The 13,589-nt window shown below is 46.3% G+C and overlaps 1 protein-coding gene across 1 annotated transcript in view; it reads right to left on the reverse strand.

Annotated features, from left to right (window-relative positions):
* Nucleotides 1-13,589, reverse strand: part of TCTN2 (tectonic family member 2) — a 229,100-nt gene that overhangs the window by 85,673 nt on the left and 129,838 nt on the right. Inside the window, exon 11 of the mRNA XM_086942904.1 lies at nucleotides 10,099-10,176. Within this exon, the coding sequence (XP_086799030.1) occupies nucleotides 10,099-10,176 (78 nt within the window). The remainder of the gene's footprint in view (nucleotides 1-10,098; nucleotides 10,177-13,589) is intronic.

Consider the following 13,589-nt stretch of genomic DNA (forward strand, 5'->3'; position numbering starts at 1 on the left):
AGCGTGTGTCGCTGCTGGGCCTGTGCGCGGGTCGGGCTCTAGCAGGAGAAATGTCTATCGCTCGCTAGCGCTTACAGTCATTTGGCAAATCAGTCTAGGCTCCTAGACATCGCGCAATACAGCAGGCAACCATGAGAAGGATATAGCAGTTGACAGTTCAACTTTCATGAAGAAGTGGCAGGCTGGCTGGCCAGGGCAGCGTCCAATGTGAGTGCCACAACGAGGGGGGAAGAGATTGGGCCAAATCCCGACATAGTCCCATCGCTGTCCCGGTCTTTTTCAGGGGTGAACAGGTGTGGCTGACCTTCCAGGTCCGAAGCCGGGGGTGACGTGTGCAGTTCGGTCACCGCTCGTAGGGCGTCTCGTCGCTCCTGCATGATTTGTGTGAGGTCGGGTGAGCCCGTGGGGGAGGATGCCTGGCTCTTGGGGCGGCCTGATCGAGCACGGCTCGCGCCCCGTCTCCTGGATCGTCTGGAGTCATCGTTGCGTGTCCTCTGGGGTCCGGGTTTAGGGATCAGCGGGCAATGAAATTCAGTCCAATCCTGCGCATCCGCCGCCGTATCGAAGAAGAGGGTTTTCCCTTTGTGGATCACTTTAAGGCGGGCAGGGAACAGCAAGGAGTATTGAAGATCGTTTGCACGGAGGCGCCTCTTGACTTCCAGAAACGTGGATCGTCGCTGTTGGACCTCTCGAGCATAGTCTGGGAATACCATGACATGTTGGTCTTCCACCTGCAGGGGGCCCGCCATCCGGGCCGCACGGAGCACCGCATCTCGGTCTCGAAAGTGCAAGAATTTAGCTAGCATGGGTCGTGGAGGAAGACCGGGTTTGGGCGCCCGGGCCGGGACCCTGTGGGCCCTCTCGATGGAGAAGTACGGCGACCGGTCGCAGTCCGGGGTGAACGATTTAGTCCAGGATTCCATGCAGGCCAGAGGGTCCGAGTTTTCAATCCCCTCCGGCAGGCCCAGGACGCGGATGTTACATCGTCTCCAGTGCCCCTCTAAGTCCACTGTGCGCTCCTCCAGGGTCGCCACGCGGCGCAGGACCTCCTGCATGTCTGCCTCCTGCGACTTCACCGCGGGTTGTAGCTCGGTCACGATCCGCTCACCCTCCTTCACCCTGTCCGCCAGCTTACGGTGGTCATCCCGGATTAGGCTAATGTCCGTCGTCAGGGTGCCCAACCTCTCCTCCATTGAAAGACGGGACATTTCGATTGCCGCCAACACCTGGTCCAGCTTCGCGGATAGCGTAGGGTCGGTTTGCGATGCATTGGCCTGCGTCCACGTCCTCGTGTGTGGCATCTTCTCGACAGCCGTTTCAGGGACAGCCGTCACCTGAGAGGCCTTCGGTTTCCCCATGGGTGCTGTCAAATAGGGGGGGGGCCCCGGATCGTCGTGTGCCTCGAGGGCGGCAGGTCGTCGCCTCACAACGTCGCCGGGTAGGTGGCAGCTCAGTGCCGGTCGGCTCCCTCAGTTCCCTCCGGCTCCGAGGCGGGGCCCGTCTCACTCCGGGGAGCCCCCACCAGGGGTGTCAGGGGTGGTTTGCGGCCGCCGGGGCCGGTGGGTCCGACTGCGGGGGGTCGCGTGGGCGTCCTCTCCTCCCCGGGGGCGGGGGAGGGGGGGTGTGGCACAGTGTCAGCACCAATCGGCAGGGCAAAGGTCAGGTGACGTGGACCAGGGGGCTCCGGGGTGGCGGATGGCCACCGGTACCTTCTCCAGCACGAGTGGGGCACTCCTGCCCTCGGGGCGAGGTTCGCGTTTTTCTTCGGCGTTAGGCCTCCATGGGCGCCATCTTAGGGTCAGGACGCGTTCTGGGTCTCCCGGTCAGGTGGCGCCGTGTACAATGATCTCCCACGGGGTCCGGAGGGAGGAGGGGGCCACCGGGGTGCCGGCGTCGAAGTCCTCGGGGGAGGGGGGGAGAGAACTGCACTCACCGCCCTCGGCGAAGGTTGCTGGCTTCTGGAGCGCCCAGCCTCGCATAGGCGGCTCGCTCGTCGGCTCCCCGTAGTCCGCGGTGGCAGGTTGGCCGAATCTGGAGGCCGGTCAGGCTCCCGGCGGGAAGACAGCTCCGGTGCATCGGAGCCCCTGGGCGGCGGCCGCCATCTTGTGCGTCGGGGCGCTGAAACGGAGGAAAGCGCCGTCCGGTGCGCACCCCCCGTGGGCTGGTCTCATCGCCTCCGCAGGTTCCTCCGCATCTGTCGGCCGGCCGCGTCCTCCGGGGCCGCCGTTCAGGGAGCCGGTCCTCAGTGGCTCGCTCGTTCGCAGGTCAGAGCTGCGCCCGCCATTTTCAGGGTCGGCGCCGCTCGGCTCCGGCAGGAGACAGTCCGGCTCGCGCCGTCCGCCCGCAGCAGTACCAGGTCATTCGATGGATGCCCCAGTGCGCGGGGGCATCACAGGTGTTTTTTTGGGCGAGTTGAGGCTCCCGGCGATCTCGGGAACTGGGCAAGATGCTAGCCCGATCGCGGAGCCTCAGCAGGATACAGCCGCCATCGTGGCTTGCTAAGCCACGCCCCCCCAGTGTAAAACGGTTCATAATATCCTTATTATCTGCAGGAACCGAAGGGTTGTATCATGAATAATTTCTAGATATCTGCATAAAACAATCTTAAAAGTCAGTGGTTATTCTTAACTGTGTGTGATTATTCTGCAGACTTGTCATCGTTTCACACCTTCAGGCTATGTGGGGACACCTCTGGTGTGGAAGCAAGCAGGCAGAGGAGGCATACTGACTAGACTTCGACAGATAGTTCAATACCCTTGTGAACCCACATTTTAGACATAATGGAATTTAGTGCATGGGGAGGGTTTGGGACATCTTAATCAGTGCCAAAGCCCCCTGAATGCATCTTTGTGCTTGCAAGTGCATTGCACCATAATGGACTAAAGGGCACATGTATCAAGCATTTTACCAGTCGCAAACGGCCCATTTGCAACCAGTAATATGCTATTTGAGCTGCATCAAGCACAAAAGCATTCGCAAAACAGGCAAGCGCACAAATTGTGATTACCTATTTTGTAAAGGCAGTTAGGGTATCACAAATTGCGATTACCAACGGTGCAGGCTCTCCAGGGCACACTCCTGTCCTCAAAGGGCCTTGACTGCCTTTGTGTGGATCCGAGGGTGTAGTCACCCATGTGTGCACATCGTCTGAGCAAAATCGCAGTGACCCACAGTCACCCCAGTTAGTAGGCAAACTGTAATGCGACAGGAGGAAGCAGCAATTACGACTGTACAGCAGCACGTAGTGACGTGTGCGCGTACAGCTAATAAGAGGTCAACATTTTTTGTCTTCCAGGAAACCATTTTTTGCAGCCAAAATAGTAAATATTTTGTTCATTAGCTGATTTTGCGATTATTTTGTGAAACGATAAATCGCGAAATGCTGGAGGGTCTGACTCCCAGAACTCAGACACTCTCACAGCCACTCTTAGATCCATTCACTCATGCACCCACTCACAGACGTACTCAGATACGTACATCCAATCACAGACACAGTCAGGCACTCATCCCACTTACAGAATCACTCATACTCTCACTGATCTATTCACAGACTCACACACCTACTGACAGACCCTCTCAGAGACGCAAACACCTACTTAGACAACTCATACCCATTTACAGCCCCACTCATACCCTCTCACACCCACTTATAAACCTCCTTACATAACCACTGAGACACTCATGCACTCGCTCGCACACTCAGTGTCAAAGGTAAGTGGTTACAGTTAGGAAATAAAATTATAAAAAAACTTACAAATTCACTTATAATAACAAACGTTACAGGGACATTATAGATTGGAAATAGAACTTTAAAAAACATTGAAATTCACAGAAAAAATCCAAAAGGTTACACTGATGTTATAGTTAGGAAATCAAGTTTTAAAAAACTTATAAATTAACTGGAAAAAAAACAAAGGTTACAGGAACATTGTAGTTAGGCTCAGATTTCACTCTCCAAAGCCAATGAAATTCAGCAGTTATAGTTACCTGAGCTAACTATAACTTTACAAACATTAAATTAGAATACTTTGTGTACTACTGAGTAATTCTTTTTTTTTTTACATCGTTTATGTGAGTAGCTGTGTGACCCTATATCTGTGTGTGGGTGGATGTCTGAGTGACCGTATAGGTGTGTGAGTGGGTGACTTAGTGACTGTGTGAGTGGCTGTACTTGTGCGTGAGTAAGTATATGGGTGGTAGAGTAAGTAGCTGTGTGTCTGGCTGTATGCGTGGGTGCATCAGTGACTGTATGGGTGGGTATGTGAATTGCAGTGTGAGTGACTGGGTGTGTAAGTTGATGTATGGGTGAGTGAGTGGCTGATTGAGTGAGTTGGTGTGTGAGGGCTATATGGAAGAGTGAGTGTCTGTGGGATTGGCTGTATGGGTGAGGAGTAGATGTGTGAGTGGCTGTATGGATGTGTGAGTGGCTCTGTTGAGAGGCTGTATGGGTGAGTGAGAGTGTGAGTGGCTGTATAAGTGAATTACTGGGTGTGTCAGTAGCTGTATGGGTGAGTGCGTGGCCGTGTGAGTGGCTGAACGGGTGACTGACTGGTTGTATGATCAGGCTCTATGAGCGAGTGGGTGGGTGTGTGATTGGCTCTAAAGATAAGTGAATGGTTGTGAAAGTACTTTCATGGTTATGTGAGTGGCTGTCGGGTTTGTGATGTCATGACCATGTCATGAGTGACGTAAGATCTGAGGTCATAATCAGTGCATTTGATGGGTTTAAGTTATAGTTGACTCAGGTAACTACAATTGCTAAACTTCACTGGTTTTGTACGAGTAAACTTTGCGCCTAACTATAACGTCCCCGTAACCTTTGGGTTTTTTCAGTGATTATAACGCACACCAACACACACACACACACACACACACACACAAACACACACACACTCTGCGGGCCACAGACATTTTTTTGGGGTCTCGCCTAAGACAGTGCATGCTGTCTCTTCGAGACATTTAGTAAGTGGCTTTTAAAAGTGCCACAGAGGCCTTTGCTGGCCTCCAGCTTGCGTTCACGAGCGCGTGCAAGGCAGCCATCTGTGTTTTTATTGCTGTAATCAGGCTCCTCTGCTCGCACTCCCCCCTACCTTCTCCCCCTCCCTCTTCGTCAGTTTCATTTGTGTCTTCTATTGCTGTGAATGCTCCTGCTTCCACCAGGCACACACACCATCAGTCGTCAGTGCACGCTTTCACCAGGCACACACACCACCAGCCGTCAGTGCACACTTCCACCAGGCACACACACCACCAGCCATCAGTGCACGCTTCCACCAGCCGTCAGTGCATGCTTCCACCAGGTATACACACCACCAGCCATCAGTGCACGCTTCCACCAGGCATACACACCACCAGCCATCAGTGCACACTTCCACCAGGCACACACACCACCAGCCGTCGGTGCACGCTTCCACCAGGCACACACACCACCAGCCGTCAGTACACGCTTCCACCAGGCATACACACCACCAGCCACCAGTGCACGCTTCCACCAGACACACACGCCACCAGCAGTCAGTGCACACTTTCACCGGACACACACACCAACAGCCGTCAGTGCAGCAGGCAGGCTCTTCTCAGAGTTTCTTGGTAAATATGTGTTCGATGCCTGGGAGGGAGTGGGTGGAGTTTCCTTAAACCATGCAGAGTATGCAGGTGCAGTGCATGAACTTCTGTGTGAGTGAGTCAAGCTGCCTGGGGCTCACTAACTCCACACTTGTAAATTGCGCCTGCACCAGGCTTTTTCTCATTTGCAAAGTTTGGCGCATGCGCACAGCTAGGCAGCCCCAACACCCCCCGGGAATGACTGCTTCCTACAACCAGAATGGAAACAACATTCAGAGCAATGAAAACAAGTTAATTTGATGCAAAGAACTGTTAACAAAAACCATGTCCAGATATTGTAGATCAGGCAACTTAAACAAAATAGCAACAAAAAACAAACAAGCATTGGCATAGCTAATAGTGATGGAGCAAGTATTCGCATGTGACGCGACTTGCTTGTATCAAGAACCTCGAATAACAGTAACAGTAATAAAACTAATTCAATATGTTTGTCTTACTAATAATTGCATTTTTACACTACACGGGGGTGTCCCAGCGATGCTTGCCTATGTGTTTACTAATAATAATGAAGCTTGCTAATAATATGGTAGCTGCTTTGCGGGAATCTAGTCTGCGCATGCGTCTGTCATACCCACGTGATGTGACGCACTCGCAGTTCTGGAAGGAATTTGTTGCTCATGCGCAGTATTGCTAAATATGGCCGCTTTGTTTTTCACATGCTCCGTGCTTGCACTGCTGCTTTGGAAAAGACGTTTGTTCTGTTTAACTCCTAATGCTATAGTTATTATAAAGTAAGGGATGTAGTATAGCCATTCACGGTATACAGTGTATTCATTTTTTCCGTGTTTCTAAATTGTTTTCGCTTACTTTTCATGTACCATCCTCGGGGGGGGGGGGGGCTGGGAAGCAACGCTACTCCATCTTGAAGTCCGAATAGAACCAGTCATGTGACGAGGGAAAAGAAAGTCACGCAGCAGTGAAACCCAGCCAGCTGGCAGCCAAAGCCAAGATGCTCATGGGAATCTGCTCTCCGACCTAGCTGAAGAAGCTAACTTCTACCTGCAATTGCAACAAATGTATTAGATTTTGTGTACCCCATTGTCTGCTGAAACCCTCTTGCCATGGAAACTGGAATGTAAGGGGTGGGTTCGAAAATTAATATTCAGTCTGAGAAAGTCTAAATTCTAAGAGGTACCATGACCTAACCTCTTCTCTTGCCCAATCAGAAATTAGGGAACCTTTCACTTGCAACATTTGTGGGTGGTACATTGCCCCGAAAACAGTATAGTTTGCCTAGGTTTAGCTAGAGAAATTGTCCGACTTGTCCGAATAGCTGACCTGTCACTGACCCAACGAACGCTATAGGTGACTGATACAGAGAGCTGCGGAGCACTGTGTCCGTAATTTCCCAGACTCAGCTGGAGTTTGAGAAACCTTAAGTGCTGGCGAAGCACTTTGCTGGGAGATACGAGAACCCAATCGGGTTTATTGGCAGATTCCTTGCAGAGAGGGGGTAGCGCAGGCGTTGCATCCGAAGCTGCAGGTGTTGGTCGTACCCTTTGGTGAGACGGATCCTGATCCAAATCCTGGGGTTATCCTGTCCTGACTGTCCATGAGCTGTACCTGCTCGCCTACTGGCAGCCTAAGTCCTTGAGGGTCCCTTTCCCGCCTTTTCCAACCGACCCGTGGCCAGGGTTGGTCTTCCTTCTGTCCTAGGTAAATATAAACTTGCGGAGGTGATTTGTCTTTCTTAAACCTCTTTCCTTTTCCCGAATAAAGAAAATTGCCTATTGTCTTTTACCCTGTTTTCCCTATAAATAAGATTTTCGTGCAAACTGGTGTATTAGCATGTTCCATTCTCTCCCTACCTTTAGACAAATTCTGAATCATATGCACATATAGTTTGTTCCATTTTTACCCTCCCTGTAGTGAATAAGAACATCTGGACGAGCGAAATAAAGTTTTGTTTCTTGTAGCCAGTTAGTGATAACTGAAAGTTTGCTCTGACTAGTATGTTCCCTTTTCTTACCCGCCTTTAGTGAAGTTATGAAAGTCTGTTGATCTAAATTTAGCGTATTCCTTATTTTTCCCTTCCTTTTTATTTCTAAACTTCTAAATGTTTCTTACTTTAATTCATTGTTATACTATTTTCTTAATCTTAGTGATAGATAGTTTGATTTGTATTAACCTGTGGCTCATGGAAACTGAAGAAAACGATAACTAGATAAAGGTCTTTGAAACTTCCTGAGTTTGTGGTTATTATAAAGAGTACAAAGAAATTGAAATGGTATATGGTATTTGTGCTATCTACTTTCTCCACAGCTAGCTCCTCGATCCATTGTGATCTAGGTACCTGAAACGAGGATTGGTAAGTCAGGTACACGGTAATAAATAGAAAGGAACCGAACTGCTGATAGTAGTGTGTGGGTTACCTGATGAAAGTATCACGAAAAATATTTTATGGGCCCTAGTGTGCATATTTGGTAACAATGTTGGTCGGGTGACCTGCACGCTCTATCAATAGGTCTCGCTTTTTGGACCCTTTAAGTATTTAGTTATGCAGCAGAATATCCTCGGTGCAACAACACCAACTGTTGCATGGCTAAACACTTATAAGGTCCCAAATACGAGACCTATTGGCTATGCCAATGCTGGTTTTTAAATATTCTGGACTTGTTACTAATGGGCTAGAACCATCACACCAGCAGTTTGGCAGCTGGCCAACCAGGTTATAAATAAACTGGTGCAAAACAAGCAAATGTTGTGCTGTGTAATCTGCTTTAACCCTTCGGAGTGGGGGTAATTCCCCCGCTGTGCTAGGGGGCGGGGAACGCACAGCGCCCCCATGCTCATGACGAGCTTAGCTCGTCATGAGGCACAGTGTTCATGTGCTCATGACGAGCTCAGCTCGTCATGACCACACCCGTTCCCGTGGAACGCTCAGCACAGCAGGGGAATTATCCCCGCGTGTGAGCGTTCCACGGCTGAGCTCGTCATGAGCACCCGAGCACCGTGCCTCATGACGAGCTGAGCTCGTCAGGAGCACGGAAAAGGTTAAAGAACACGACTGTTCCCCACAAAAGTGCTTGTTTTCAGAATAATTAGTGTACAATTAGAACATTATACCAAACACAACGCTTTGAGCTTTTAGATGCCAAAGAGATGTGTATGCTTCAATCTCTCTCCATGTTTTCATCTACTAGCAATCGATTAGCTTAAGCAAAATAAATCGACTAACAGTACAGTCTACCTACCTCATCATTCCTTGCACTGTGGTATGCTTTGTCAAGAAATTTGATACGACCAGACAACTTAAATTTAAAAAAACTCTCGCCATAGTCTGGGACATGGAAAAGTAAAAATCTTTTGTTGTATATTTGCAAAGTGAAATTCCTCTCATGAGTACGCTAGATCCGTATTAGTCATTTATAGTAATAACAGCATTTAATCTTCTACCATCGTCTTGTACTTATTACTCAGATTTCCAATTTTCTACAAAAAGAATATGCTGGCAACCCCAAGTGCACCAACATGTTCCACCCCTTCCATTTACACCCCATTACAGTCATGACTGCAACCTTACTTCATCTATTTAAAGGCAGGGGGTAATCAGGGAAAGTGTAGGACAGACGTGTGCTGTGCTTTTCAACTGCTTCTAATTAGTGGCAAATATGAATATTCAAGCTACAAATTCTTACGCATAGTAATAAAAAGCATTATTGAGCTGTACAGTTTGGGAGCATGGTCATGATAAATAGTATTGTAACATCTTTTCTGCGTCATTGAACGTTCCATTTTATAAGTAGACCACCTCGTAGACTTAGTTATTGTTAAGGACTTTCCAACACATTTATTATAGAATGATACCCACATTCCCACCCCTTTAAACGGTCTTTATAGAAGCTCAATGATTGGGCTGCAGTTTAACAAAATGACCTCTTCAATAGTTGATCAAGGCTGTATTCGAAACATTATCGACTACTTCAATATTTCTGAAATTGTAAACCGGTAAAAATGTCTTATCAGCAAGTATCGGGGGTATTGGGGAGAAGTTGGCTAAGAGGGTGTGTGTGCTGGAACCTGAGGCAACCTTGTCAGAGAATGACTATCCAAAAGTCAGCTGCATTTTCCTTTTATTATATTTTTCTTTTTTCTTTTCCGTTTATAACATGCAACACAATTTCCCATGAAAACGGATTGGCCATTTGGGAGTTAATCGCATTTTGAATCTCTAGTGTCTTTTCAGGGCCTAAGCAATTAAAAAAAATCCATTTAATTTTACTCAGAGGTAGATGGCATGGTCTTTTGTGCAATCTCATAACCCATATTTAGGTATCAACAATCATGGGGACAAAGCAGAATTGAGTTGAAAAGGGTGAGGGAATGGCATAAAAACTGAGAATGGTAAATATTATAATCTTTTTCTACTCACGTAAAATTCTTTGGGCATTATTTAAAACGCAAAACATTGCTTTAGATGGTAACAGACAAATCAGTACATGCAGATTCTTTACACATTTATTTAAGACTTACCAGGGTTTCCAGACAATGTTAAAGGGAAACTGCTGTTCACGCTTACAAACTTTGCTACAAATCTCTGTGTCACTATTGCTGTAAAAGGAAAATTACAAAAGATATTTGTCTTCAGCAATTGTACAAAAAAACCGAAATAAATACTTATGCCAGCATGAGATCTAGAAAGTTTGAAAATGAAGGTGCTTAGGCGGTAAGAATATAACAATGTTACATTTTTAGAATGCGCCTAGATCCTGATGTAGGGTACAAAGAGAAGTAGGAAGCAATAAAAACCAAAACCGACTTCGATGAAATTAACAGCCCTAGCTCAAACGTGGCCAAGAAGAAAGCGTCCAGGGAGGATGGATTATGGAAAATACAAGATTTGCCCAAGGATCAACTTTGTAAAAAAAGAAATATGTGCATGCCGCCTACAAAGTGTCTGAAGCAGCCATCACTTCAACAGAATGGTAATTGATGCCTCGAGAAGAGATATGCAAAACGAACAATTGATGGACAGAATGCAGGACAATGTCATTTGAATACTCCTGCTATGAAAACATGGCTATAAGAAGAGACTCGCAGAAGAGTGAGCTCCTGATGCATTTAAAAACAAAAATCACTACAGGGATCAATCAGGTGCAGGTCCAGCATACTGTTTAATACTGTTTTTAAAATGCTAAAAGTCTATTGCTTAAGCATTTAACAATAACTAGTTCGTGCTCAATCGTTGAGCCTCTTGGGGATACTCAAAGATGAGAAGGACTAAGGGCCCGATGTACTAACTAACATGCAGTAAAAAGTGGCTGGAAAGTGTGCACCAACTATTTGCATCTCATCTAAAATTCTGCAGTGTAACTTATGTATTCATGGGCTGGGTCGCGAGCTAAATTGCAGGTTGCAGAACGACCAGCCTGATGAATAATAATTTGTCGGGTCACTAATTACAACACCCAGCAATTGGCTACAACCAAAGGAATGGTGGCCTTCAAGTAACAGCCTACCACCATTTCTGTGCTTGAATTCCCAAACAGGAAACTTCATTTTGTTCAAAGCAACCCCTACTAACAAAAAAGAAAAAATATCAGCATGCTTACCCAGAGATCTACCAACACGATTCACAAAGGGGAATCATTGTGAATCAATTACCACTTTCTCTGATGTGGTTACTTACCAATGGTTTGCAACCACAATTACAAACTTTTACTAAACACCATTGTGACTCGCAATTAGGAAGGGACACCCCTTTCATCCCCCTCCTATCTATGGTTTGATATGTATACCAAAACAATTTTACGAGCCAAAACAAAAGTAGGTTTAGTAAATAGAAACAAAAGTGACAAACAATGAGTGTGCAATTCACAGGGTTTGCAAACTCAAAATGGCTTTGTACATTAGGACCCAGTAGAAGAAAAGGGAGCCTGGAATACTAAAACAATCCAGACTATTCCAAAGAGGACACCATCCCCAATTAAAGGAAAATAAAGAAAAAGTAAACAAACAGGGAATCATGTCCAGTAAAGATTACTTCACACACATTTTTTTATGCCTCACACAATATATTTACTACAAGCTATGGGTCCAAGTTATTAAGCCAGCTTAGTCTCTAACTCTATGTCCAGATTCTTATAAGATCAGCTGGTCTGGGTGTTTCAGGGCATGTCCATCTAAAAATAACGCTGTAATAATGTTTGCAATGTAGACCAAAACTAAAGTCCTTTGGAGATTGACAGGCAGTACTCTAAGCCTGATTTCAGCTCCAGAAATCAGCTTTGGCACGACTTCTTTTCCCAAATTCCCTTAGAAAGACCAAAAAGGTCCAAATGAACCATGATGAATCTGGGGCCTAAAAGAATGCCTTTTTAGCAAGATTGATTCCAGAGCTTACCAGGACAGGATTAGGCGATGAAAAGATAGACAGTGGACACAAATGGGCATCAGTTGCATTTTTCCACCAGAAGAGCATGGAAAACATACATTTTTTATTTTGCTGGAGGTAATCATCAGTGAGCCTCTTCTGTAACCAACAGCCTGAAGTGGATAGAAGGCGCGGGAAGCAGCGTATAGTGTCTATCAAATTTTAAGTTTCAATTTTTAAGTTCCACTGGAGCCTAAAAATATGTCGATCGTTTTCAAGAGTACTTTGGGTGGTGCTCAATGGTGACAGGATGTAGCTTAAATACATTTCTACAGTATGTTCTCAAATGAGGGACAAGTTCATGAATTTGGTAATAAAATCACCTACCATTGTGTTAAGGTGCTTTGCCTCCTTAACTTGGAGAGAATCTCCCTGAGAACTGGTTGATTTGACAGTTAGAATAATGACCCATTTCCCTCATTTGCTTAACGAAAAAGAGTTACTGATGTTCTACTCAATTTCCTGACTATGCCCCGCCTCCAAACCTCCAGCTTTGAATCCAATTAATGCTTTAATATTTTTCACTTTTTGAAGCGATAAAAGGCTTTATACTGTTCGACAGAAGAAGCTGGGGTTTTTTAAGAAACGGGGCCCAGAGGCGCACTGAATTATCTAACAGTGATTTCTTAGTTGGTTAACAGCCTTCTTATAAGTTACTATGGCTCCATTCAGAGTGATGCAATGCATTCCTACATTGGACTTTGTCCATTTGCGCAGCAACCAATGTTAGCCTGTTCTCAACAGCATCCCGTTGAGGCTGAAGGGCTTCTCCCCCTATTGCACTTCAAGTGTACATTTCCAAACAAAGGAACATGCAGGACACATCTGTGCACGTAGGTACAATTTATGCATTTAGACGTGCTTTGGGCCAATGTATTCATGCCTTATGCATCTACCTTCCCCTGGAAGTGACCAAGTAAATACTTCAAGGCAAGCAAGATTGTAATCTTGCTTGTTCATTTCCTTTGACTACAGCAAGAAATTTGGGTTTTATTATTTGACAACCAACTAACCTTCTCTACCCAGTTTCTACGATTTGCTGCTTTATACTTCAAGAGCTTAAGGACTCTTGAGAAAATCTTTAGGTTCCTCCTTGTAGCATCACGGAACACTGTAGTTCGTAACATGGAGGATAGATCATAGTAATTCATTATATCTTGTCCTGCCTTCCCACCTCAAGCAATGACTTCAGATGGTCCAAAAAAGCTGCATTAACTATCCGTAACATCCCCAGAAGCTCAGTTACAGCACCTCTGAAATCTTTACTTTGGCTGCCTGTAAGAAAGAGTTCCAACTTCTAGGTTATTTTTCCTGTTCACAAAGCCCTCTACAACAGTGGGCCCTTTTCCACAAAGAAAGACCGCAATCTCATATCTTCCTCTGTCACCCTAAGTCATTCCCAAAATGAAACTGGTTAGACAAGGAAGTAAACCCTCTACTTTCCTCACACCAAAACTTTGGAATTATTTTCCTTTGTTGTCAGACAACTCCAGTCCCATCCCTTGTTTAGAAAGTTACTAAAAACCTAGCTATTTCTACAATCTCAACAATTGGTCTTAGTTTCTCTTTGATAGAATTTGTCAGCAATGGG

The sequence above is a fragment of the Lissotriton vulgaris genome, chromosome 11 (genome assembly GCF_964263255.1).
Source record: "Lissotriton vulgaris chromosome 11, aLisVul1.2, whole genome shotgun sequence".
NCBI lineage: Eukaryota > Metazoa > Chordata > Amphibia > Caudata > Salamandridae > Lissotriton > Lissotriton vulgaris.